The sequence below is a fragment of the Thamnophis elegans genome, chromosome 1, assembly GCF_009769535.1.
Source record: "Thamnophis elegans isolate rThaEle1 chromosome 1, rThaEle1.pri, whole genome shotgun sequence".
Taxonomy (NCBI): domain Eukaryota; kingdom Metazoa; phylum Chordata; class Lepidosauria; order Squamata; family Colubridae; genus Thamnophis; species Thamnophis elegans.
In genome coordinates, this window is record NC_045541.1 from 156,845,549 (window position 1) to 156,872,777 (window position 27,229).

The following is a 27,229-nucleotide window of genomic DNA, read 5'->3' on the forward strand; positions in this document are numbered from 1 at the left end:
CAGGGCCATTTTTTGCCCTCCAGAGGCTTCAGGGATGCCTCCTGAAGGCTCCGGAGGGCAAAAAAAGGGCCTCATGGGCAAACCTGGAAGTGACTTCTGGTTTTTACGTAGGGGTATTTTTCATCCTCCGGAGGCTTCAGGGAAGCCTCTTGAAGCCTCCGGAGGACCTCCAGGGTGGCAGGGGAAAGCTGTTTTCACCCTCCCCAGAATCTTAGAAACCTTCTGGGGCCTGGGGAGGGCAAAAAATGGACCCATCACATACCAAAAGCGGGGGAGAGAGTGGGGGTCGCAAGCATAGCATTATGGGTGTGGGCACCCCCTTGCGCTGCCCCCGCTTTTGGCATGCGATGGAAAAAAGGTTAGCCAGCACTGAGCTAGGCTGAGCTGCTTGGATAAAAGGCTGGAGGTCTTAAATCTCTATCCTAGAAGCTCTCTGGATCTGTCCAGTCTAGTCCCACTTTCTTGCCCTGAAGTACAAGTATAATTGTTTCTGCTTCAACCACCATGTTTTCAGGAGTGTCTGGGAGAATTAAACCTTCATTACTTGTATTACCCTACTGACAATAAGAAGTGAAAGGGAAGTGTGGAAGGACAGGCTATTTGGATAGATTGCAAGCACTCGTGATCCTTCCGTCCCATCTTTTCAGCCCTTAACCAATGTCAGGAGAATTCAGCTGCCGATTAACACAATACTATGTGCAACCTCAGAAGGATGGAAGACTGAGACAACCCTTGAGTCTGGTGAGATTTGAACTGCAAATTGCAGACAGAGGACCAGAAGTAGCTTGCAGTACTGCACTCTAACCACTGCGCCACCATGGCTCATGGATATAAAGGATACTGTGATATAAAACTTATAGAAAATAGAGAAAGCAATAGCTTAGCACTAAGAATATTGATTGGGGATAGAAGTATGACTAGATAAGGACACTAGGAATAAGGCATAGAGTAGATATAGATAGAATGCTAGCAGTAATACATTGGTTTTATAGGTTGCAGTTGAAGAATGAAAAACATTCTCTTCTGTACATATCCTTGTTTAAAAGTTACTATAAAGGGATGCAAAACAAATCTAATTTCTAATGCCTTCCTGTCTTTATTGAGTGGAACATTCTGACTGGTTTCAAAAGAATCTCTGATAAGGAGGGGAATTAATTCTTAAAATGTGGTTTCCTTGTTCTATAATGTAAAGGAGATGACCAGAGTTTCCTTTTCCTTTTTGGAAAATAGCTCAATCTCACAAATGGTGAACAAAAGCAATTTTTTTTGAAAAGGTACGTTATAATTCTTTTTAACTTTAAACACTCAAAATACAAAGCTTCTATGTTGAAGCAGATACAGCATTTTTTTTCAAAAAAGACAAATACTCCTCCAAATAGACAAGCTGTGCTGATCTACCACAAATAGTATTTCTCCTTCTTAGAACTTAGATCTTCTAGAATATGCCTGATTCCTGACTCTGCGTATAAAATACAATTATTTCAAACAGAAATCTACAGCATAGATTTCTGAACATAAGCAGACAAAGCAAAAGAAAATTAGAATTTAATGCAGCTCTTGCCAAATATATTTACATATTTCTTTATCTCCTCGATAAGTGTAAAGTATCCCAACAAAAAGTCATCTGTTGCAGCCTCATGCTGTAATTCAGCTACTTATCAAAGCTGTTGGAGTGATAGCACATCCAACTTCTTTTCCTAGCACAAGGACAATAACTTCTTGCTCTGTTTCCCGGAATTCACTTTCTTCTTTTAAAGAACAAAGGGAGTTTTTTTCCTCTATAAGAAGAAGCGGAGGTGGATGGGAAATAGAATCTTCCAAGAATCTGTGCTGAAGCCTATGCTTGAGAAGGGTGCGTATTCATACTCAGAGGCTGCCTGGCATTTAGACTGGCAGGGAGATTTCAATACTGTGATGTATGCTAGTTATTGATTACAATGGCATCCACTGTTTTCTTCTCTGAAGATCTTCTAAGGCAATTATAAATATGAAGAGAGAGAGAAGAGAGAGAGAGAGAGAGAGAGATACAGTAGATAGATAGATAGATAGATAGATAGATAGATAGATAGATAGATAGATAGATAGATAGATAGATGATAGATGATAGATGATAGATGATAGATGATAGATGATAGATGATAGATGATAGATGATAGATGATAGATGATAGATGATAGATGATAGATGATAGATGATAGATGATAGATGATAGATGATAGATGATAGATGATAGATGATAGATAGATAGATAGATAGATAGATAGATAGATATAGATAGATGAGAGATCAGAGAGAGAGATACCATAGAGAGATACCATAGATAGATAGATAGAGATAGAGAGAGAGGGAGATATGGATGGATGGATGGATGGATGGGTGGATAGATGATAGATGATAGACAGATAGATGAGAGAGAAAGAGAGATACCATAGATGGATACCATAAATAGATACCATGGATAGATAGATGGATGGATAGATAGATAGATAAATAGATAGATAGATAGATAGATAGATAGATAGATAGATAGATAGATAGATAGATAGAGATAGATAGATAGATAGATAGATAGATAATAGGAGATTTACAAATGGAAGGGGAGAATAATGTCAGAATGCCTTCTCTAAAAGGTTGTCTTATACATGATTTACATAATTTAAAGTTCTTTATCAAAGAAATCATCAAAAAGGGTAATCCTTTCTGTCTTCGTTCTCACTAAAGCAGGCCTTCGATAAGGTTTCCTAAAGTTGTCGTTGCAATCACTCCAGTTATTGGTGTCAGTGCTGGAAGCATCTGAAGACGACTCCATTGTTGCTTGTTGCTTCAACAGCCATGTCTCCACTTTGTCCAAATGGGATTTAGGTGACTCAGATTCTTTAAGAAATTCTCTGTGCCACAAATCTCCTAACAAAATACAAGCAAAGAAGGCTTCAATATTGTACAAACACACAGGAAGACCTGTGACGCATTAACAACCTTGGATCAGTGCCATTTGGTCTGGCTTAGTCCCAATCTAGCTCTTCAGAAATCATAATCCATTGATAGCATTGGCCATACTGGCAACGAATTATGAGAGTTGGGGACCAAATTCTCTGAAGGAAATCAGATTGGCCCCACAGCATTCCTGCAAATAAAATCCTAGAGGTTGGCGCTTTGGCTTGGGTTACGCCCAGAGATAGGTTGCTCCAGGTTTGGCCTGGATCGGATGAACCAGTAGTAGCGGTGGTGGGAGGCTCCACCCACCTACCCAGATGCTTTTGTGCATGCGCAGAAGCATCACATGTGAACGAGAGTGCGCCCGAACCAGTAGTAAAAATATTGGCAACCTACCACTGGTTACGTCAGCCTAATTTTTTATTCTAAAATATTTTAACAGATCAGGCATCGGGAATCCTAGTAGATCAGGGATGGGTTTCAAAAATTTTAGCAACAGGTTCTCTGCATGGCGTGGCCATGGTGGGCGTGGCCTAGTCAGCATCCTGCATCATGGCGGAGGGGAGGTGTTTTCACTCTGCCCAGGCTCCGGAGGCTTTGTTCGAGCCTCCAGGAGGGCGAAAACAGTCTCCCCAGGCTCCGGAGGACCTCTGGAGGTCAGAAACAAGCCTGTTTCTGGCCTTCCAGGACTTCTGGGAGACCCGTTTTTCACCCTCCCTGAGCCTCTGCACAGACCCTGTACTTATCTGGCATCCCAAACCGGTTGTGGGAGGGGCAGGGAGGGAAGAGAGGACGGAGCCAGCCAGGGGTGGGATTTGTGGCTTCGCCGAACTCGGCAGATACTTATCTAGAGGATCGCCCAACCCTGTAGTAGACATATAAGAGCTCAACACCTGAAGTCTGAAATCACATTGCCCACCTCCGATATACTGCACTTGAATAAAATGAAGTTTAGCTTTCTCCCAAATGTGTTATTCTTCAGAGACAAAAGGTCATGCTTTTCCATCAATGTATAAGAGGCTGTTTTAGTCTTTTGTGGTGAAAATAACCAAGATTAATTTGTTAGCCTTTGAAGCTTCACAAAACCCATCATAGTCTCCGTTTATGAAATGAGCACAATAAAAGAAAAGGCAGATTCTTATTTCCACTTAAGACTCATCTCCACTTAGGAAGAGTTAATGGGAAAAAAATTCTACAATCAAGTGTTCATCCCAAGGCATCTCTCTAAAAATGATTACTGTACAGTTAATGGGAGAAACTACTCTGGAATGCATGCCTATGGCCATTCTTTAAGCATTTTTTGACCTAGTATTCTATACTAATACTTTGTCACAGGTAGAAATGAATTCTGGATTATTCCAATTCAGAAATAGATTGTGGCACCTGGAATGGAGTCTCTCCATTCCTAGAATTTCTTATGGCATGGTACAAATTTTACAACATCCCTGACTCTGTACCATACAAGTGGCTAAGGACTTTATGTCAAATCAAGTATTTTTATTACAGATGTGTATAGTGAAAAAGAGAAATGGTCCGATGCAACAATTTGTTATTGGGAAAGCGGGGAAAAAAACCATAGACAATAAAATAGGGCGTATCTAATTAAAAGTTTTGCATCGTTGTGTAACTTGAACAAGGATTTGCCATTTGATGTGCAAGTGTGGGATTAGCATCCCTTAAAAAGCAATACACACACAATTTATCAATCTGGCCCTCATACTTTATGTCATCTCTACCATACTGGAAGTCAATCAGCATGAAATCTGTATGTCTAGTGCAAAATAGAAACAATGCCTCTATGACTGTATCCTTGGAATGATTTCATCCCAGTTGGAACCTGTATTTCCTGTTCTAATTCTAGTTATAGGGGAGCTCACAGGCATTCTTGTTCTACAACCTCTGGCATCATTTAGTAAGCCATTTTGATTACTAGACTCAGTATCCTTCTTTCAGTCATAGCTGAATAATTAATATTTAAGTATATTGCTCTACATCTATTGGCAGGTGGTGTTAAGAAGATAGTAATAGTGCTTACACTTATATACCGCTTCACAATGTTTTACAGCGCTCTATAAGTAGTTTACAGAGTCAGCATATTGCCCTCCAACAATCCAGGCCCTCATTTTACCAACCTCAAAGGATGGAAGGCTAAATTAACCTTGAGCCCATCAGGATCGAACTCCTGGCAGTAGGCAGAGTTAGCCTGCAATACTGCATTGTAACCACTGCACCAAAACGTAGATGGATTTACAAAGAGTTCTAAGAAGGAAACTATGAAAGATGGTGCCAATGTAGAGATTAAAAGGATAGGAATCACCTTAACCCTGTAACAGCATCAATGACGTTGGCTTAAAAATTGATTGCCTTGCTGATACTTACCATGGCTTCCATTAAATGTTTGTTCATGCTCAGTAGAGTGTTGGTCTTCATCATCAGAGCTTTGAGTTCCCTGCATATGCTCAAGAGTGCCCAGCACATGAAGATCCCTTCTTTTGGGCTTATTAAGTCTAGCCTCCTGTTGCAGACGCTTTTTTAGTTCTGCCTGAATCAATAAATAATTCCTTATAAGTTACAGATACACAACCGTCTCAAAATGGCTTAAGAGATATTCTCCTTTCTGAAAGAAACTGAAGTTGTTTTAAAAATGCCAGTAGAATTTTAATCACCTTAAAAAAAACCTTTAGACTTCTGAGAATGCTTGGTGGAAAATCATGGCCAGTAGTTTTATTTATTAAAAAGAGGAAAGAAAGAGGTTTGCATTGCTGTTATAGTCTTAAATGAAAGGGAATATTCTTATTTTATCTTAAAAATAATAACATAGTTCTAAAGTGCAATTTCTTAAAAATAAGTTAATTGAGAAATAAAGTTTTAATAAATATGTACATATAATTGCTATACAAATGAATAAGTTTAACATGATTAATGTAGTAACGTATGTTTAATATGCTTCCAGCTCAAAGATTAAACAGATCAAACAACTACTGCTATACATACACCAATAGTACAAATTTCTACAAAACCCATGCCATGAAATTGCTATTCAGTGCATAAAACAGAAACTCCCTCAATTTATTCTATCATTCACTTTCCTCCTTAAATATTCCATTGGTATTGCACCAGTAGTAAAGTATCCCAGGTTTACCTCTTTTCTGATTTCAAGCATCTTCATCTGTAGTAAATACTGCCTTCTTCCAGCGGGATGCCTAGCAATGTGCACTCCTCTCTCTACTTCCTTCCAGGTTAAGCAGAGGATTCAAAGACATAACAAAAACCTTTTATGAAACAAAGCCAAGATAACTCTTTTGAGAACATCATTGTCCATTGTTTATATACTAGGGAGGTCATGGCTGCCAAAATCCAGATGACCACAAGATGGTTGAAAACTAGCATCCTCTGGATTTTGTTAGCCAAAGGCCAGTAACCAGAGGTAGGTTTCACATAATTTTACCACTGGTTTGCTGCACACTGAAAATGAGAGTGCATGCCTTCTACGCATACACACAGCCTTCCGCGCATGCACTTTGGGTGCACACGCAGCTTGCACACATGCACGCAGCTTAGAAAAGATGGCTAAATAGCGCTGGGGCAGGTGGATGGACCCACCCACAGGTAGCCACTACCAGTTTGCCCAAACCAGTCTGAACCTGCTGAATACCACCACTGCCAGCAACACTGAAACAGTCTTCACCAGTCTTCTTTTAAGCTATTTAAAATCATAGTTTCTTTACCAACAGATGTACCATATTTTTGGGAGAATAAGACACATCTTTTTCCTCCCCAAAAGAGGGTGAAAATCTGGGTGTGTCTTATACACTGAATACAGCATTTTTGGCCTCCTGAAACCCCACCCCCTTCACCAAAATGTCCTTGCATAGCCTTTAGGAAGCTTCCAGACTGCTCCTGGAGGCTGAGGAAAGCAGAAGTGAGTGAAAAACAGGGCATTTTTTTGCTCCTCTCCCCCCCCCCCCAGCCCCCAGGAGCACTCTACAAGCCTCCACAGGCTATGCATGCCCCTTTTTCTTGACAAAAAATGGGCACGTTTTCAGAAAAATGGGCCATTTTTGGGAGGGCTGCAGAGTGCAAATTTTTTTTTTTAATTTGCCTCTTCAAAATCTTGGTGCGTCTTATACTCCAAAAATATGGTAACCATAGACGTTTTTGAAAAGATACGGAGACAATGTTACATCAATCTGAACTTTTCTAAGTCATCTAAAGGCAGGGTCAAGAAAGTCAGGATGGCAATCATGATTACACAACTGTCCATCCTCATGTGCATCATATGTACAGTAGGCATAAAAATGATCAGGACTTGAACTGTGCCTATGTAGCCCTCATCTTGCCTTTTCTTTTTTTAATTTACACCTATAGATATCTTGTTCCTACAATGGAACATGGGAAGTGAACAAAAGGCAGTCAAATCAAACATTTGTTTAGTCTAGATTGCCTTCTTCCACTTTTATGGCCAATGCTTCTTTATTTTTAATGCCTGATATTTGAAGGACAGTAAATTGGAGATAAGTACTCCAATCAATTTCTTGATAAATATTTCAAGACTTTCTGTAAGATGACTCTCCCTAATTGATTTGACAGAGAAGTCCCATCATCCCGAAGCATTTGCCACACTGTGATCAGATAGAAATAGTAAGCTTAGACACCTGGAAAGGCCCAAATTGGAATAAGTTACTTTAGATACAAACCAGCTTGACACATTGATTGCAAACTAACAACATGGAAATACTTGCGCAGTTATGTTGTTTACAAATTGAAAGACTGGAATACCACCTCACCTGGATGTTGTTAGGTTGGCAGCAATCTGCTGTGTTTGAGACAAGGCAGTTGGAGTTCAGGTGACAGCCCTGCGGCCTAATTGGGACACTAACTCCATTCTCCATAAGGGGAGGTCACCAGTAGCAACTGATTGCAATTTTTAAGAGTCACCCAACTACTCTACAAAAATGACTATACTAAGGATAGGATTTATGTTGCTTCAGCAATAGCTGGGTGACGCTACAGATCACTAACACAGAAATGGCTTGTGTATCAAGCATGAATTCCTAAAATACGCAAGTAACAGAACTAACTTATTGGGTTTTGCAAATAAAAATGTAACCATATTTATCCCTACTACGTACCTGGGATCACAAAACATGTTCTTTGTATGGTGGAGGAAGAGACAGAAGAAGGAGCAGAAGGAAGAGGAGGCATGCCCAACATTTTTAGAAGGGTGTTGAGTTTTAATTCCAAATTCATCGTTCTTTATTTCATAAATCAATTCTTGTACCCCCAGTTTTCTTTGAATATTTACCTTTTCCTTCTGCATCACTGTCCCACCTTGCAGATTCGGGTATTTGGTTGCAGGGATGTTGTCTGCAAGAATAAATGGCTCCAATTTCTGAAAAGCCAAGAAAAGAGTAAAACAACCCTCTGGAATCCAAGTGAGATAACTTGATGTCTGTGGCAGAGTCTATTTAAATGTGCCCTTGAAGAGCAGATTTCCAGTCCATGGGATTTTAATACATTTTGTACAATCGGGGTCAAGCTATTCTCCAAAGCACCTGAAGGCAGGGCAAGAAGCAATGTGTTCTGACTTAGGCTTCCCAAAAGCATGAAGCCGATGCTTTGTCCCTATAAAAACCCTTTTATTTAGTTTAAAGTGAATTCCTCTCCAGCAAAGTCCTGGCCAACAGTCTTTCAAGAGATTTCACAACCTTTATCAGAGCTGCCAGGCCAATATCTTCCAAACACCACTCTGTAGCAGGCAATTCTTGGCAAGAAGTCAGGAACAGATCTTCACTTTAATGAATTGAACTAATTGTCTCCTGCAAACTACTCTATCCTTTCGCTCCTCTTTATTCCCTATGGGCAGGGCCATTCACTGGCCACCTGTGGCTTTACTTCTGAGTCGACGCTTGTTCCTTAGCTGTTCCCTTCTCTTGGCAGCTCTGCGCATGCACACACTGGAACAGGCTCCAGCTGTTCTTCTGCCCCACTGATGTCCGACTCTGAAGGCAGCTGATGCCTTCTGACGGCCCTGGCCCCCTCCTTGCCTCTCATGTCAGAGCCTTCCCCAGACTCCAAGAGTGGCCCATGTTCCTCCCCAACCTCCTCACTGTCTGAGTCTGCCACCAGCTCTGCTGGCAGGCCACAATGCAATGGATGAAAACTAATCAAGGTGAGAAGCAACCTAGAACTAAGAAGCAATTGCAGGAGCCAATCCAGGATCAGAGGTTTTGTTTTCCGAGTTTTAGGACTCGTGCTGGTCCCAGATTGGATCTTGCAACATAATCCTGGGATATCTATATTCGCCTTAATTCCTAAGGAAAAATTTCCTGACAGAACAATTAATCAGTGGAACAGCTTGCCTCCAGAAGTTGTAGATGCTCCAACACTGGAGGTTTTTAAGGAGACCCAATACCGGATGTTCTGTTTGAGCAGGAGGTTGGACTAGAAGACCTCCAAGGTTCCTTCCGACTCTGTTATTCTTTATTCTATTATTCTAAATCTGGGGCCAGACAAAGGTTGTGTTTTATCCCTAAAATGTATGTTCTGGCCTCAGAATTTTTTAAGAATTGCAAACTCCTTCTTTTCCTGGAATTCGCACATTGTTCTCAGCATGCCCCAGTGAAAGTGCCAGTGTGGTGCTTTGTTGTTGTTTTAAAATTTACTTAGATGTATATGTTAATAACGGTTCACTGACAAAACCGTGACGGACAAATGAGCACCGACAAAACCGCGACGGACAAATGAGCGCCGACAAAATCGCTAATTGATTTTCGACAATAGTGCACCGACAAATGTGCGCCGACAAAATCACGTCATCAAGAAACTATAGACAGCCCAGTGAGTGTGCTGGGCGTTTAACATAGTGGGACGCGTATACGTACGTTATAACCCTAACCCTAAAAATTTTCGATTTTGTTATCGCGCTTTTGTCATTGCGATTTTATCATTGCAAATTTGTCGGCGCGATTTTGATGTCGAGTTTTAATCAGCGCTATTTTGTTGGCGCGCATATGTCTATCGCGCAATTGTCAGGTCACAGAGCCGAGGTGGTACAGTGGTTAAATGCAGCACTGCAGGCTACTTCAGCTGACTGCAGTTCAGCAGTTCGGCTGTTCAAATCTCACCGGCTCAGGGTTGACTCAGCCTTCCATCCTTCCGAGGTGGGTAAAATGAGGACCCGGATTGTTGTTGGGGGCAATATGCTGACTCTGTAAACCGCTTAGAGAGGGCTGAAAGCCCTATGAAGCGGTATATAAGTCTAACTATTGCTATTGCTAACTGCTATTAATAACAGGCGTTTTTATGCTGCTTTGGTCAAAACAATCTAAAGAGAAAAGAGACGCCTTCAAGGTTTCACTCAGGGTGTCCATAGAGGGCGAAGTCAAAAAAAAGTAAGCAACCATATGATCAAAGCTTTTTACCTAGCCTGATCTCCTATATTTCAGAAATGAAGTACATGTCAGGCCTGGAAGCCATCTTTGGCATTGGGCCTTCAGGCCTGGCACATCTTTCTGCTGTGGGAAAATGGGAGGGGGGGTTATATGGCATATGGGAGATATATAGTCTAAATAACATTCCTTTCTCAAAGCGTCAAGGACATGTTGCCCTGCACCTGGAGTGGTGTGACTAGGAGGCATCTCCAGTTTGGACGGTACCTGATTGGACCATGTGATGGACGTGTGGGTGCTGGGCAGGGACTTGAGCTTTTGTTTGGGTGGGGAAAACCTGGAAGCTTTCAGATTCGGGTTTTCCCAGATGTATCAATATGACATCTCTAATAAAATGGAACTTTGAGGAACCTCAAGCCTTGGAATCTTTGTTCGTTGGGGGTGTTACTTGGAACCCTGACATTAAACTGAATCCCTTTTAAAACTCAACCAGCTCCCCTGAACTCCGGGGTGCTGTCCGAGGTCCGGAGCCCCAAGCATCAAAACCAGGCAGCACAATGACTCAGGGAAGATGGAGGACGACATTACCATCCTCAATATATATTTTCCCAGAAAGTCTCATAAATCATCACTTGACAGATTTCACTCTCAAGTGCATTTATTACATTTTATAACAATTGGTGACATTTCAACGAAGTTTCACCAGCAGTGGTGTCCACAGAGTAAGAGCGGAGGCAGGGAGGTGGGTGAGGCGGATGATATTTGCATAGTAAGCTTCATGTCTTTTCTTGTTGCATCAAAATGGCTCATGTCTACTCAAGAGAGGTAGAGCTTAAAAATGTAATGATGTTTTGGCATTCCGATACAGGAATTTTTCAATGTTTCTGGCATCAGACAAGGATTGGCCAGGTATGACCAAGGTGAGATTATTTACAGCTCTTCCCATGTAGTTTGGTACCAGTTAGCCTAGAATGGGATATAGGTAGTCCTCGACTTTCGACCACACATTTAGTGATTTTTCAAAGTAACAACAGCATTAAAAAAAGCGATTTGTGATATAGTCCTCCCACTTGCAAGCATTACAGCATCCTAATGGTTGGTGACATGATCAAAATTTGGGCTCTAGCATCTGGCAAGTATTTATGAGAGTTGTGGTGTCATGGGGTAATGTGATTGACATTTGGGACCTTCCCAACCAGCTTCCGACAAACAAAGTCAATTGGGGAAGCTGGATTCACTTAACAACTATGTGATTCACTTAATTGCAGTGATTTGCTTAATGTCCGTGACAAATCCGGTTGTAAAACTGAATGTGACTCATTGAACAACTGTCTTTGCTTAGCAACCAAAGTTGTGGTCCAAATTGCAGGTCCTAAGTTAAGGACTACCTATAGCTGGCCAGGCAACCATTTCTCTTTGTAGTATACATCCCAATAACCTTTCGAAGGATTGCATGTCGAACTTGTATTTATCCAAAACGCAAGGTGTTACACAGAAGAATAGTTGCATTCCCTTTGATAAAAATTTATCTTTCACATTCTATCTTACATTGAACAGATTTAAGGACTTACAACAAAGAAGAAAAATCAAAAGAAAAGTTATAGCACATTTACAAACATTGACTCCCAAATACATCCCACATTATTCACTGGAATTTTTTCCCAGTGGAGAAACTTCTGCTTTTTCCATTTGTAAAGAATGGTTACTAATCAAGGTACAGTCACTAGGTGGCAGCCAGTAACACTACAAAGTTAAATGTTTCTTAAATGTTTCGTTAAATGTTGCAAATGGTGTTGATGTGCAAAACAGGGAAGGCAGACAGGTTATAGTCTTTCTAGCTGATAAACATCATCATGCATGAATAAAAATACAAAAGTGTAAAAATAATGGTTCAATTTAAAATAAAAACAAAATTCTAAAATGATGTAAGATTTCATACAAGGAGCACACAGCTTTTGGTCCACCCAAACTGATCCTATATTACCTTGGTCAATGTTTCTCAACCGTGTCAACTTTAAGATACATGGACTTCAATTCCCAGAATGCTCCAGCATTGTTGGTTGAGGAATTCTGGGAATTGAAGTCCACACATCTTAAAGTTGACAAGGTTGAGAAACACTGACCTAGATCCTATCCAAGTTTCCATAATGGTATCTGATAGAGAAAGACGGAGGCAAAATAAAATAAAATAGGGCATTCATAAACTTGCTTAATATTTTGGGCAACCACCACAATATTTATCAGATTTCAGAATTTAAATAATCCACGGACCCTCTTGAGTGCTCCAAATTATTTTATGATTTTGAAAGAAAGTAGAGAAAAACAGCATTTAAAGAACTCCTCAAACCTTCAGTGATATTTCCCGTTTCATGCTGTACTGTAATGAGATGACCATGTCTTCTGCTTGACCCAGGCTAGTTTAAATATTGTTAGTGGTCCAAGCCCATTTTATAGCTTACTTGAAAGAATTGTTAGTTCATTTATTTAGGCTTTGTTTTTTCCCCTTTTGTAAATTATGTGGGACCTATCTGGGAGGAAGAAGTGGAGCCCTATAGAGAGGTGAAATAAATAAAATACGAGGTCAGTGAATCCTCTGGGTGGCAATAAAAATTAAAGACCTAGATAGACTATCCTTACCCTTAAGGATGTAAGACAGATCTCATCAAAGAAGGCTTCTTCAGCTTCCATTAAGACAATATATTTCATTGGTGCATTTGAACTTCTTTTCAACTTCTTCAACTTCAATATCAACTTCAACTTCCATTTCAACTTCTACCCTCAAAAATACAATATAGGGCTCTGCACACTAGAACAACTAGACACAAGGACAGTTTTCCCCCGAATGCCATCACTCTGCTAAACAACTAATTCCCACAACACTGTCGAATTATTTACAGATTACTGTTCTGCCTCTAATATATACTGACGCAGACTTGGCTGTCTGGCACAACTAAGAAGGGAGATAAGCAACCCCTTGGCTAGAAAAATTATCTCTATGAAAATAAGGCTTAAACTCACAAAATTCTCCCAATCTTTCAGTACACCTGGATTAGTAAACTGTTGTTTCCTGCCAAATTCCCCTCCTGTCGCCCCACCTATAAGCTCTCTGGGAGGGGCCAATCAGTAGCCACCTGTTCCTATTTCCTTCTGTGAGCCTTTTTCCAAAGCTGCTCCTTCCTCCTCTCAGCCCTACGCATATGCACGTCAGGGGCAGCCTCCCTCTGTTCTTCCTCACTGCTCCCTGACTCAGACGCCATCTGGTGGCCAACAGGCCTCTCTAGTCCCTGCTCTGACTCCGAACACCCCCCAGTTTTCCTCAGCCTCCAGGGCAGTCCCATAGTGTTCATCGCTGTCAGATTCCACCAACAGCTCAGCCGGCCTCATGGGCCACAACAATTACTATTATTCTTCTCATCCTTCCTAGTATCTATCTCTTCCCACTTATGACTATAACAATGCTGCTTGTATCTTTACACTTTATATTGTCCAATCACACTTGGCCAATAAAGAATTCTATTCTATTCTAAAAAGTTGTATTTCATCTCCTTTTTGCCTAATTGGCTAGTTTTCATTCAGAACCTTAGCACTCTGTCCGAAATTTGGAATGGAAGATTCCTCATGAAACACCTTTTGCAGTTTCTTTGAAACTTACTCATTGCTGAAGCATTCAAACTCTACAAAAGTAGGCCACATGAAAAGAATCAACAAGCTAGCAAGATGCATCCAGCAGGATCTCATAAAGTATTCTCAACAAGAAGAGGGTGCTGGAGGGGATTGAAGGGATTGAGGAGAGTGAAGGAGGCAGACCTTCAAAGAGATTTTAGCAAATTGAAGAACACTAACAAGAATTCCTTGGGGAGTGGATTTTTCTCATTGGAATTTGCTGATGTGGCTTTAAGAGAGAAGATGTCAGCAATTTAAATTCAGCTTCAGTGTGTAAGAGAAAGAACTAGGGATCAAGAGGCATCTTACCTGAAGCCTTCGAGGTGGATGTTGCTTGATGATGCTTCCTTCTCCTCCTCCTCCTCCTTCACCACCACTACCACCTCCACCTCCTCCTCCTTGAGTGGGGTCTAACAGATTTGGCCTGGGCACTTGAAGGAAAGGAAGCATTTTAAAAATCTGAGCTGATTATGCAAAATTGGTGATTTAATATTTCTTTGTTATGGAAGACGGACTATTTGATATTTTTAAAATAAAGAATGGGGAACCCAGCTCATTTTTATTCTTGCACTTAGATTTTATTGATAGAAACAAGGAATGGTCGATACATAAAACCAGTGTTTCTCAATCTTGTCAAATTTAAGATGTGTGGACTTCCACTCCCAGAATTCCCCAGCCAGCAATGCTGAGGAATTCTGGGAGTTGAAGTCCACACATCTTAGAGATGACAAGATTGAGATACACTTCGTATAACATATCCCTTCTTATTAGTCCGAATCTATTTACTCAAGGAAGGGCCCTTTTTGTGACTACACAAAGCAGAGGTTCATGATAGACACTATCCAGGACACTCACAAAACAGGCACTTTAGCAGGACTAGTGTGAGAAAACGGCTGCAAAAGAATTACAAACTGTCTTTTGCAGGAAATCACTTTTCCATTATCAACAACAGAATCCATTTTTTAAATCTTTTTTCATCAAACCCAGATGTTTATACAAGTGCTTGTGGTATAATAAAACAATACAGGATCTGTTGCTAAATGACCAAAACGCATTTGCATTCTCTGTAGTCTTTCAACTTGTGAGAAGTGAAGACTCCACTTAAAGTAGAAGTACATTTCCTTTCATCTTTAAAAGAGAATAATCTGCTGCTAGATTATCCAGGAGAGGAGGGGGAAATATATCCAGACAGAATCACATTATCATTATTATCTTTGGAGAAACAGCTTATCTTTTCATGGCATAGGTACAAAATGTGAAATAAACATAAGAAACAAAAATAAAGCATGACAAACTACCCAGAATGGTCCATCGGCATATCTACAAGAAATATCACTTGTTTCCAAGCCAGAATTGGTGGGATCATAAAAAAGACAAAGTAATAGAAATTTAAAAAGCTAAAGTGCTCTGAGATTTTACAATTCAAACAGACAAATATCTTTCCATACAACAACATCCAGAATTAACAACTGTTGATAGGAAAAAAGAAAAAAAAGGATGGGGGAGCACCTGGAGACCACAGAAGAGAAAGGAGAATATAATAGAATACAAAGACCTGCAAACAGAAGTAGAATGACCGTGGTAACAGATGGCAAAGGTAATACAGATAGTAATCGGCACCTTGTGTACAATGCCAAAACATCTGGAGCACCAGTTGAACACAATCAGCATTGACAAAATTACCATCAGTCAATGGCCAAAAGGCAAATTTACCTGGAATAGTTTACATCTGGCAATGATATTTTCAAACATATTAAATTATTATTAAAATTGTTAATAATAAATGGTCAAGAAACAAGGAAACTGGTGGCTCTGTCAGATTCCTTGAATGTTATCTAGCACAGAAAGGCAAGCAAGAAATCACATCATATTAATCAATCAATCAAGATTTTGTCTGTAGTCTGATCCAAAAGCCGGCTGGGTCAGAACTCCAACTGGCGCCAGCCTTTTGTTCCCATAATAGTCCAGGTGAAGGTAAATCCACAAAGGAAGCTTAAAATGGCGCCATTCCTTGCTTTTTAAATTTCTCCTCTTAAAAATTGTTCCTTCCCCTTGACAAGGGAAGTTTTACCACTCATCTTCTTATTAAACGCTGAACCATGGGAATATTTATCCAGCAGCCCATTTCAAGAGACCTTGAAGAACTTATTCTGGAGCAGTGGTAGGTGATGTGACAATGCATCCACAAAACCTTCTTTCAGGCTCAAGACAGACTTCCTGGCCCATTTAATCTTTTTTTGCTGGGCGGGGAATTCTGGGAAGTGAAGTCTCCGTTGCCAAGTTCAAAAAACACTGGTTTAAGTCGATTCATTTGTGTTTCTACAGTAATTGGTCTCTTGATTCTTTTCCTTAAAAACTGTATTTCAAAGGTCTGAATTGTCTTGCTGTGTAATAAGTCTGTCTAAAGGACCCATTCCAGAGGTGGTATTCAGCCAGTTCTGATAGGTTCTGGAAAACCAGTATCAGAAATTTTGAGTAGTTCGGAGAACCGCCAAATAGGCTGGCCCCGCCCCCACTGCCTCCCAGCCTCCCAGCTGATCTTCTTTTGTTACTGGAATTTCAATCATGTGACCTGAATTTTGATCATGTGATCATGGGGATGCTGTGGCAGTAATTAGTGTGAGGACCAGCTAAAGTCAGGGTTTTTTCAATGTTGATCGAAATTTGAACAGTTGCAAAATGAATTATTGTAAATTGAGAATTATCTATATGTGCTAATCAGAGATGGGCTGCTGGGGGTTTGGGAGAACCTCTAGCTAAGATTCTGTGCAGTTCGGAGAACCCCCAAATCCCACTCCTGGCTGGCCCCACTCACCCTGCCCCTCCCCTCCCAGGAGTCTCCATGCAGCCTGTTTGGGATGCAGGTAAGTGCAAGGCGCTTGTGGAGCGGAGGTGGTTCCTACCTATTTGGTCTGGTTTGGCCAAATGGGTAGTAACTTCGGTGGACACGTGACCGTACTGGTTCTACCCTCAAAGGTGCCATCTTGATTTTCTGTTCTGCACATGTGCGGAACAATCTTCATTGAAAAAATGTAATTTTATTCCTTTTTCAATGATCTGTATGTACAGATCGTTTTAAGTGCAAATGCGCATGTGCGTGAAGCGCGTGTCTGGTGTGTGTCCTGGCTTCGCTCATGCATGCACGCAAATTTTTTGGGGCACCGAACCAGTAGTAATGGTGGCTGGAACCCACCCCTGGCGTGGAGGCTTGAAGAAGGCAAAAAACGGGCTTACCGGAAGTTTGTGATGTTTGGAAATGGGCTTGTTTCAGGGCCTTTGGAGCCTGGGGAGGCTGTTTTCACCCTCACAGAGGCTTGAGGAAGGCCTCTGGAGCCTGGGGAGGACAAAAATGCCCCCCCCCGCCATAGTGCAGGAAACTGACTAAGCCATGCCCACCATGGCTACGCCCACTCAGCAACCAGGCACAGAACCCCTTGCTAAAATTGTTGAAGCCCACCCCTGCTAATGCCACCTGGAAGAATGAAGATAAAAAGTGGTACTACAATCCAAACTTCTTCAAACATTTCAAGTTCTACTTTCGAGTCCAAAAATTTCATTTCAAGTCTACTTTCGAGTCCAAGACCTGGGTACTTGAGAGACCGCCTTCTGCCGATTACCTCCCACAGACCCATTTGATCCCACAGATTAGGCCTCCTCCATATTCCATCTGCCAGCCAATGTCGGCTGGCGACTACTCGGAGGAGGGCCTTCTCTGTGGCTGCCCCGGCCCTTTGGAACGAGCTCCCCATGGAGATTCGGACCCTCTCCACCCTTCAGGCCTTCCGGACGGCCGTGAAGACCTGGCTGTCCCAGCAAGCCTGGGGTTGAGTTCCCCCCCCCCCACTCAAATTGCTGTGTCTGTTGTGCTTTTAAATTGTTCATATTGTCTGATTGTCTTTGTCTTACTTTTTGTAATTTCCCCTCCCTTGGCTTTTCTTCAGCCGCCCTGAGTCCCTTTGGGGAATAGGGCGGCCTACAAATTGAATAAACTCCAAACTCCAAAAATACCATGTCACAGTTTAGATACAGGGGAAGAGAGAAGAAAACAAAAACAAAGAAGGCCTTGAAGTTAGTGGATTTTTTTTTTAAGAAGTCAATTGTGTTCCATTTTTAAAAAAGATAAAAAGGAAAGGTTAGGTTACCTGTGGGATATCTTCCGTAGCATGTCTCTCTCAAAGGTGGAAGTTGTCTTTCCAGAACTGGATTTCTCCCTGATGAGGAAACAAATGAGCTTGGCAAGGTCTGGAAGGAATAAACTGTCACACTACTAGGCTGTTTTGGTTCTCTTTCTTTGCACGGCATTGGTGTCACTTTGGTGACCTTCCTATGGGTCTTGGATGAAATCAAGCCCATGTTTCGGAGTTCGGGTGAGCTGCTTTGCACCACAAGAAAAAGAAGGAAGGAAGATGAAGCCCAGTCTTGGCGTTATTAAACATAGAAAGAGATAGAGCACCTCATTCCCAGCCTCAAAAATAGTACAATGCAGTCCTCATAATAAGGTAGCACTGAGAAAGACCAACCTCAAAGCTGGAGAACATTTTGTCATGCAGGCATCAGGTCTCAAGGGCTTTGCTTTATTTAAATCAGGAGAAATATAAAACACAAAATGAAGTTCAAGATATTTCCTTAGGAAGACAGGTGCATAGAAGAGGAGAAACCAGCTTTGGTATTTTGTCTTGTTGATTTCTTCAGCAGCTTCTCGAGAAGAATCTGGATTCCTAACGTATCCTAATATAGTTCTCCAAGGGCATTTTTCTTGCAGAATATCCCCATATGTGTATGTGCGCATGTGCCAAAACACACATTTATCAAGAGCCAAAGGCCATGTGTTGCTATGGAAACTCCTTTATAAACTCTTCCCATTACCACACTTGGTGAGTCCAGTTAAACATTGACCTGGTCTGGGAGCTTCCTCAAAGGAGAGAATGGGTATCTGGCTTACTCAACCGGAATATTAAATTAGCCCCAAGCATTCTGGGAATCCAGTGTAAAAAAAAAATTACAGAACAGGAATTTGAGAACATACCCTTCTTTTTATTCACCAAAGAATAGTTAATCCCAAACCGTCAGATATGGTGGTTGCTTCTGGCATGCTCCTTCTATTTGGAATGCTGTATTTATTTTCCACACTTTAAAAATGAGAAATCCAAACAGTGTGCCTTGGAAACAGGTTTTCTTGGAAAAGACTTTAGAAGTAAGGTCTTACTCAAAAGAAGAGCTGCTTCATAGATACTCTGGTGTGGTGTTTCTCAATTTAGCAACTTTAAAATGTATGGATGTTAAATCCCGAATTCCCCAGTCAACATTTCAAGTTACACCTTCTAAAGCTGGCTGAGGAATTCTGGGAGCTGAAATTGACACATCTTAAAGTTGCCAAAAGCAGAGACATCACCCTGCCAACAAAAGTGCATATTGTCAAGGCTATGGTTTTTCCAATTGCAATGTGTGGCTGTGAAAGTTGGACCATAAGAAAGGCTGAGTGACAAAGAATCGAGGCCTTTGTACTATGGAGATGACTTCTGTGAGTCCGTTGGACTTCAAGGTGATCAAACTGGTCAGTCCTAGAGAAGATCAACCCTGACTGCTCTTTAGAAGGCCGGATCCTGAAGATGAAACTCAAATACTGTGGCCACCTAATGAGAAGGAAGGACCCACTGGAGAAGAGCCTAATGCTGGGAAAGACTAAGGGCAAAAGAAGAAAAGGACGACAGAGAATGAGGTGGCTGGATGGAGTCACTGAAGCAGTAGGTGTGAGCTTAAATGGACTCCAGAGGATGGTAGAGGACAGGAAGGCCTGGAGGTACATTGTCCATGGGGTCGCAATGGGTCGGGCACGACTTTGCAACTAATAACAAAAAAGTTGCGAAGGTGGAAAAACATTATTCTAGTGATTAAAATTTGGGACTTTCAAGAGTTTTGTTTCAGATTCTAATAGCTGACATAAAAATGTCATGCTCTTATGTGCTATATTGACTACATGTATTTATTATCAAATTTTAAAACCACCCATGTCCCTCACTTATTTCTATATTGCTAGATCTCTTCCTCTTGATGGTCTGGTTCAGTTGTCAGCCCTGGATTTTTATACCGCTTGATGGTTCATTTCTCACTTGACTCCTGGCGTGACCTCTGATCATGCTTACAATGAATTGGGAATATGTGGCTCTTGATCTAGCTTATGTCAGGCCTGGAAGCCATCTTTTACCTTTGGGACTTCAGGCCTGCCACACTCTCTAATGTAGGAAAATGGGAGGGGGGGTTATACAGAGTCTGGGTGATATGTAGCCATAATAACATTCTTTCTCAGAAAGTCAAGGCTATCTTTCCCTGCAGCTGCAATGAGGTGACTGGGAGGCATCTCCAGTTTTGGATGGTGCCTGATTGGGCCATGTGATGGACATGTGTGTGCTGGGCAGGGACTTGAACTTTCACTTTCATGGGGAAAACCTGGAAACTTTCAGATTTTGGTTTTCCCAGATGTGCCAATATGACATCTCTAATAAAATGGAACTTTGAGGAACCTCAAGCCTCTGAGTCTTCTTTCGTTAGGGGTGTTACTTGGAACCCTGTCAGCTTACTGTTTCAATAGAAGAGAATATCTGTAACTCAAGATTGAACAGTGAAGTCCTTTGTGTTCTCTGAGTTTTGTTGTTTACATGCAGATGTTTCATTACATAATTAGATAACATCATCAGAGCTGGGGAAGGGGGTGTTTGCCCCCCGTTTATATAGCTTACTGATGCCTGACTGTTTCTGCTGCTTTGTAATCTCACTGCTCTTGAAACAGGAAAGGTGAATCTCCATTTCAGCCACTCAGGAACTCTGGCAAGGAGATCATGGCACGGCTACCTTTACAGAGGTGTCTTTGGCAATTGGAGCTGTATCCCCATGGTACATGATACTAATAGCACTCATTAGGTAAAGGCAAAGGTTTCCCTCACACATGTGCTAGTCATTCCCGACTCTAGGGAGCAGTGCTCATCTCCATTTCAAAGCTGAAGAGCCGGCACTGTCCAAAGATGTCTCCGGGGTCATGTGGCCGGCATGACTAAACACCGAAGGCACACAGAACGTTGTTACCTTCCCACCAAAGGTGGTTTCTATTTTTCTACTTGCATTTTTACATGCTTCCGAATTGCTAGGTTGGCAGAAGCTGGGACAAGTAAAGGGAGCTCACTCTGTTAAGCGGCGCTAGGGATTTGAACCGCCAAACTGATGACCTTTCTGATCCACAAGCTCAGCGTCTTAGCCACTGAGCCGCTGCATCCCAATATATATAGCACTCATCGCTGAGCTCAAAATGGCGTGATATGGTACCCTTTTGGTCTGGGTTCTGGTACATGGATTTTTTTTTTATTCTAGTGAAACTAAAAACCAAATCCTATGAGCTAGAAACCTGTCTGGAATGATGCACTTCAGCTGAAGAACATTTGAAGCGCCTTGCTGTTTCAAGCCAAAGTCCACTAGTTCTGTGTCTTGTGCCAGCTTTCCAGCAGGTATTAAATGATCTGCAAAGTTTGCCAAGCCTCATAGAGTCCTGCTGTTCTTACTTTGTTCCCAAAACAAGAGAAAAAAAATCACACGGCTGAAAATCATTGGTTGCCACTGAATTTAACTGACATAATCTGGGTTTGTTCTGGGGGATGCAAAAATAGAATTCTGGAGCCTATGTAACCCCAAAGTTGCCCAACTTTCATGTTGGTTAAAATTAAATTGAAGAACCCCTGTAACATTTCCAAATGCATAATCTTTCAAAAATGTGGGCTAGAATACATCATTCTTTGCTTTTTCCAGGAGCTAAATAAAAAGTAAAATTGGCAGTACATCCCAAGTATTGCATTAGATTGGGAACAAGTATCCTTTTTCAGTTGGGGACACGTTTTGAATTATGAGCAAATGTGACAAAGAACCTGCCTTGAGGGCTGATTCTTTACAAAGCACCTATTTACTGGTTATGAATGAACTCCAAATCTCTATTAACCTTTGTGAAGTCTGTGGTGTTACTAAATAATAGGAGGTACTAATGTCTGGTGCACAGTTTTACATATGCCAGTTTTCTCTTTAAGTTCTTTTTTATTCTTAAGGAATCATAGAATCATAGTAATGGAAGGATTTTCCGTTCCCCACTATCCTGTCAGAGCTGAAGAAGCTTCTTGGATGAGAAGCAAAACGTCTTCAAAGAAAAAACAAGAAAGTCCAGTTGCCCCCTGAAAAAAACACCTTTGGGACAAACCATGACCTGGATGACTGGGAATCTCTAATAGAATCACAGGGCTGGAAAGGACCTTGGAGGTCTTCTAATCCAAATCCCCTTGCTTAAAATAGGACTGCTTATACTAGTGATGGCTAACTTTTGATCCTCACGTGCCGAAAGCACGTGCACGATGCTACGCTACCACAGCAGTTATCTTGACTTTGTATACAGCTTTATTCCTCTCTAGCATTCATCTCCATTGTTCAGTGATGCATTTCCTGCCTCTCTAGGATTTACCTCTATCTGCTCCTGTGAGGCACTTCCTGTTCCTGTTGGATGTATATGGATGACTTGTACAGTTGGATGTATATGGATGACTTCTATATTGCTCGGCACACAAGGTATTATATCTTCAGGAATGAGACAGAGGCTCGTGTCCGGTAACTCTGTAACCAATTTATTTTAACACAACTTGTAACAGTAACAGAAAACAACCAGGCAGGGTGCTGGTTTAACAATGTAGCAACAGAAGGATGATCTGTGTAGAAAGAGGCAGAGAAGCAGCTCCAGCTGGACTGGAGTGTTCGTTTGCTCTGGTGCTGAACAACTGACAGTTTGAACGAGTCTGCCTTTTATAGTTCCGCAGACTCGCGCGCCTGACAGCCCGGCAACTGACAGGCGCGTCTGATTGGCTAAAACGCGCCTGGCTGCTGCTGAGCTGTCATTCGTAACAGCGAGGACTAACTTTTACTATACAACACTTCTTCCCCCCCAGCTGTGCGCATGCGTGATGTTTGCACACGCGTAGTCTTGTAAGTATACAGGAGAACGGCGGACACGCCCCGAACGCCGCAATTGCATTGCAGGCAGATCATCGCAGTGATGTCCCTGCCTGAGCTCCTCCCCTTGGGGAGTGAAGCTCCAGGTGACGTCTGAAGGCAGAGGAACCCTGAATGGATGACTCCCACTGAATGGTAAGCTGGGCGAAGGGGGCGCGGCCGAGGATGTTGACGGCTTGTGACTAGGCCAGTAGGCGGCCTCTGGAAGGGAAAGGCTAGGTCTATGTTGGCCTAAACGTAATGGGTTGGGGTTTTCGACTCCGGATTGAGAAGCACTGCTGGGCTGTGATACTGAGCTAGGCTGGCCTGGATTGGAGAAGGCTGGAGAGTTGTGGTTATTTAACTGCGGTTGCAGATTCAGGTCTGGCTGAGAAACGGTTAAGCCAGGACCTTGCATGTCAGCTTGAGAATCATTTTCTGATGACCGTCGTTGTCTCAATTGATCCAGGTGTCTTCTCCAGGTTGATCCATCTGAAACTCGAATCCTGTAGGAAACGGGCCCTGTTATTTCGGTTATAATTGCGGGCACCCATCTCATCTCTCCTCCATAGTTTCTAGCCCAAACCAGGTCCCCAGGCTTAAAAGTGCGGGAGGGGGTTGGAAGCCCCAGGTTGCCAGACTGAATTCCTGAATAGACGGGATGCAATCTATCCAGGGTGGTCCGCAGGCGCCTGCCCATCAACATCTCCGCGGGGCTTTTCTGTGTCAGGGGGCAAGGTGTGGAGTGCTGTGCCAATAAGTAAGCATCCACCCTTGCCTGCCAGTCTCCACGGTTTAGACGGCCCAAAGCCTCCTTGGCAGATCTAACCGCCCTTTCCGCTCGGCCATTGCTGGCCGGGTGGTAAGGGGCAACCAGCGTGTGGCGGACCCCTTGCTCGGCCAGGTATGTCTGGAACGTTGTAGACGTGAATTGCGGGCCGTTGTCGGACACTACTGTGTCCGGCAACCCGTGGGTTGCGAACAATCGTCGCAAGGCTCGCACAGTACTGTCAGATGTGGTGGAGTGCATGAGCAATACTTCCACCCATCGAGAGTACGCATCCACAACTATAAGGAAAGTCTGGCCGTGAAAGGGGCCAGCGAAATCTATATGTATTCTAGACCAGGGACCCCGAGGCATCTCCCATTCCCGGGAGGGAGAGGAAGGAGGAAATGGTCGGGACTGCTGGCAGGTTTCGCATTTGGCGACCCAGGCTTCGATCTCTGCATCTAACCCTGGCCACCAAACGAAACTGCGAGCAAGGGCCTTCATTCTGCTTACTCCGGGGTGACTTTCATGGAGGCGTTGCAGAATCTGTTGTCGGAGGACCGTTGGGATGACCACACGGTCGCCCCACAGTAGGCAGCCTGAATGTATAGAAAGCTCCCACTGTCTGTTCTTGAAGTGCTTGAACTGAGGTGGTAACTCACCCGCAGGCCAGCCTCTCAGGACCCAGTTCAACAGCTGTGACAGTGTGGGGTCAGACCGAGAGTAGGCGGCCACATCGGTAGAAGTCAATGGCAATTCTAACTGAGCAATTGCCAGAACAGAACGGCAAGGAACCGCTTGATCTTCCGTGTCCGGAAGAGGGCAGCGACTAAGGGCATCTGCATGCCCTATTTGCTTGCCCGGACGGTAGCACAGGGCGTAAGAATACGCCGCTAAGAACTCCGTCCAGCGGGTCATCCTTGGGGACAGGATAGGAGGGGTCGGTCTATCACCAGCCAGTAGCCCAAGGAGTGGCTTATGGTCTGTGAATAGGGTGAAGTGCCGCCCGTATAGGTAGTCGTGAAACTTTTTGATTCCAGACACTGCAGCCAGAGCCTCCTTGTCAATCTGGCTGTAGTTCCTCTCAGCCGAGGACAGTGTTCTGGAATAAAAAGCTATGGGGGCTTCTGAGCCGTTGGGCAGGACGTGACTCAGAACAGCCCCCAAACCGACGGGGGAGGCATCACATGCTAGAGTCAGGGGCATCTTGTCGCTATATTGCACTAAGACTGCCTCTGACGTCAGCAGGGATTTGACAGCCGTGAACGCATGCGCTTCGCGGCTGCCCCATTGCCAAGGCGCGGATCGGTCGAGCAACCGATGTAGCGGCTCGGCTAGTGATGCCTTGTGAGGGATGAAAGGCGCATAGAAATTTAGAAGCCCCAGGAACGATTGGAGCTGCGCCTTTGTAGTAGGAGTGGGAGCGTTCCTGATAGCTGCCAATTTAGAAGGGGTAGGATGAATTCCCTGGGCATCAATTGTGAAGCCCAGGAAATCCACTTGGGGCACAGCAAAGAAACATTTGCTGCGTTTAAATTTAAGACCCGCGCCCCTGAAATGGTCGAGGACTTTCCTCAGTACTTTGATGAGGTCTGAGCGGCTGTCAGCAGCGATCAGGACGTCATCAAAGTAAGGTACCACTCCAGGGAGCCCATGGAGCAGACGTTCCATGAGGCTCTGGAAAATCCCCGGGGCAACGGAAACGCCGAATTGAAGGCGGCAACAACGGAAAGCCCCCCGGTGGGTGATGATGGTTTGGGCAGCCACCGCATCGTCATCCACAGGGAGTTGCTGGTAGGCCTGCGCCATATCCAGTTTAGCGAAAATACGGCCCTGCCCCAAGGAATGGAGCAGGTGCTGTACAACAGGGACTGGATAGGGGTTTGCCTGAAGGCCAAGGTTGATGGTCGACTTATAGTCAGCGCAGATCCTAATGGAGCCGTCGGCCTTCACCGCAATCACAATGGGGGTCTCCCAAGGTGAGTGGTCGACGGGCTCCAGTATGCCCTGCGCCACGAGCTTATCGAGCTCAGCTTCAACCTTTGGCCTTAATGCAAAGGGCACCCTGCGGGCCTTCAGTCTGATTGGTGCAACCTGGGGGTCCAAGCTAAGGGATATAGGGCTGCCTTTGTAATGGCCTAGCTGGCCATCAAAGATATCAGCATAGTCTGACAAGACTGCTGCTATGTCTGGGGGCGTGTCCGCAGTAGAATGAATCCCCTGAAGGGAGATACCCAAGGGAGAAAACCATTCTAACCCCAGAATTGCTGGTAAGGGTTTCTGAACAATTAAAGCAGGTAAAACAGCGCAAAACTTGCCATAAGAAACCTTCAAGGCATATGAACTAAGGATAGAGATATGGGAGCCTTGATAGTCTGTTAAAATTGCGTTAAGGGGTGACAAGTGACAACGTTTCACGTGGGGGCACAGCATAGAAAAAGTGTCCCAAGAAAGAAGGGATTTTGATGAGCCGGAGTCCACTTCCATCTGACACGGCTTCCCTTCAATCAGTATTTTAATATTGATTTTGTCCATACCCTGTGAGGATGAGTTGATGGAGGTGTCATGCAGGGACGAAGAAGCTTGATTGATGTTAAAGCATTTGTCTTGACGCTGAGCAGGTTTCCGCTGCTGCGAGCTCTTCGGCGGGGGTGGAGGAGGACCATATGGAGGAGGTGGCTCGATTGCTGCAGAAGGAGTAGGAAGTGAAGCCTTGCAGACATGGGCTAAATGTCCTTTCTTCCCGCAGCGGCGGCAAACCGCTGCCTTGAAGGGGCAATTAGCCCGGGCGTGCGCTCCGCCACAGCCAATGCAAGCAGAGGAGTTTGAAGGGAAACGGCTGATGGCTTGACTCTGTCGAGGCTGCTGACGGCAGGGTTGTGCTCCAAGTCTATCTACCTGAAGTTGTTGTAGATAGTCAGGCAGGGGGGCTAGCTCATCAATTAGATTTGCAATGTACGTTGGCTGCTGGAGCGGAGGAGGAGTTGGAACGGTTGAGGCTTGAGTGGCAGGTAACCCTCCAGCAACCGTCATCTGCGCGAGGTAGCGTTCTATTTCGTTGGAGGATGAATCTGCCAACTCCGCAGCGCGAGCCTCGTCTATGGCATAAGCTAATGTGACCTTAGGCTTGCCCAAAAGTCTACGCCTGAGAAAAATATCCTTTAGGCCACAGACGAATTGCTCTGCGAGATTTGCCTCAAGATCTGGGAACTCACACTGCGCTGCAGCAACTCTCAAGGCTTGCAAAAATTGATTTACCATTTCTGCAGGCTTTTGGACTCACCTGCGGTAAGCGAAGCGTCTGGCTATTTGAGATGGAGTAGGTGCGTAGTATGCCTGCAATCCGTCTGTTAGTTCTTGCCAGGTGAGGTCGTACACCGCTCTAGGGGCGGCAAAGGACCTTGCGGTGGCAAACATTTCTGGGCCACAAGCCGTAAGGAAGAACCCACATTTCCTCGCT

The 27,229-nt window shown here is 43.5% G+C and overlaps 1 protein-coding gene across 1 annotated transcript; it reads right to left on the minus strand.

Annotated features, from left to right (window-relative positions):
- Positions 1–2,505: 2,505 nt before the first annotated feature.
- On the minus strand, positions 2,506–18,781 carry CCDC198 (coiled-coil domain containing 198). The gene is made up of 6 exons (XM_032236310.1): positions 18,131–18,781; positions 14,298–14,419; positions 8,240–8,326; positions 6,077–6,166; positions 5,314–5,476; positions 2,506–2,904 (listed from the first exon to the last, which is right to left on the minus strand). The coding sequence occupies exons 1-6, from the start codon at positions 18,339–18,341 to the stop codon at positions 2,657–2,659; spliced, it is 921 nt and encodes a 306-aa protein (XP_032092201.1). The 5' UTR covers positions 18,342–18,781; the 3' UTR covers positions 2,506–2,656.
- Between the last annotated feature and the right edge of the window lie 8,448 nt (positions 18,782–27,229).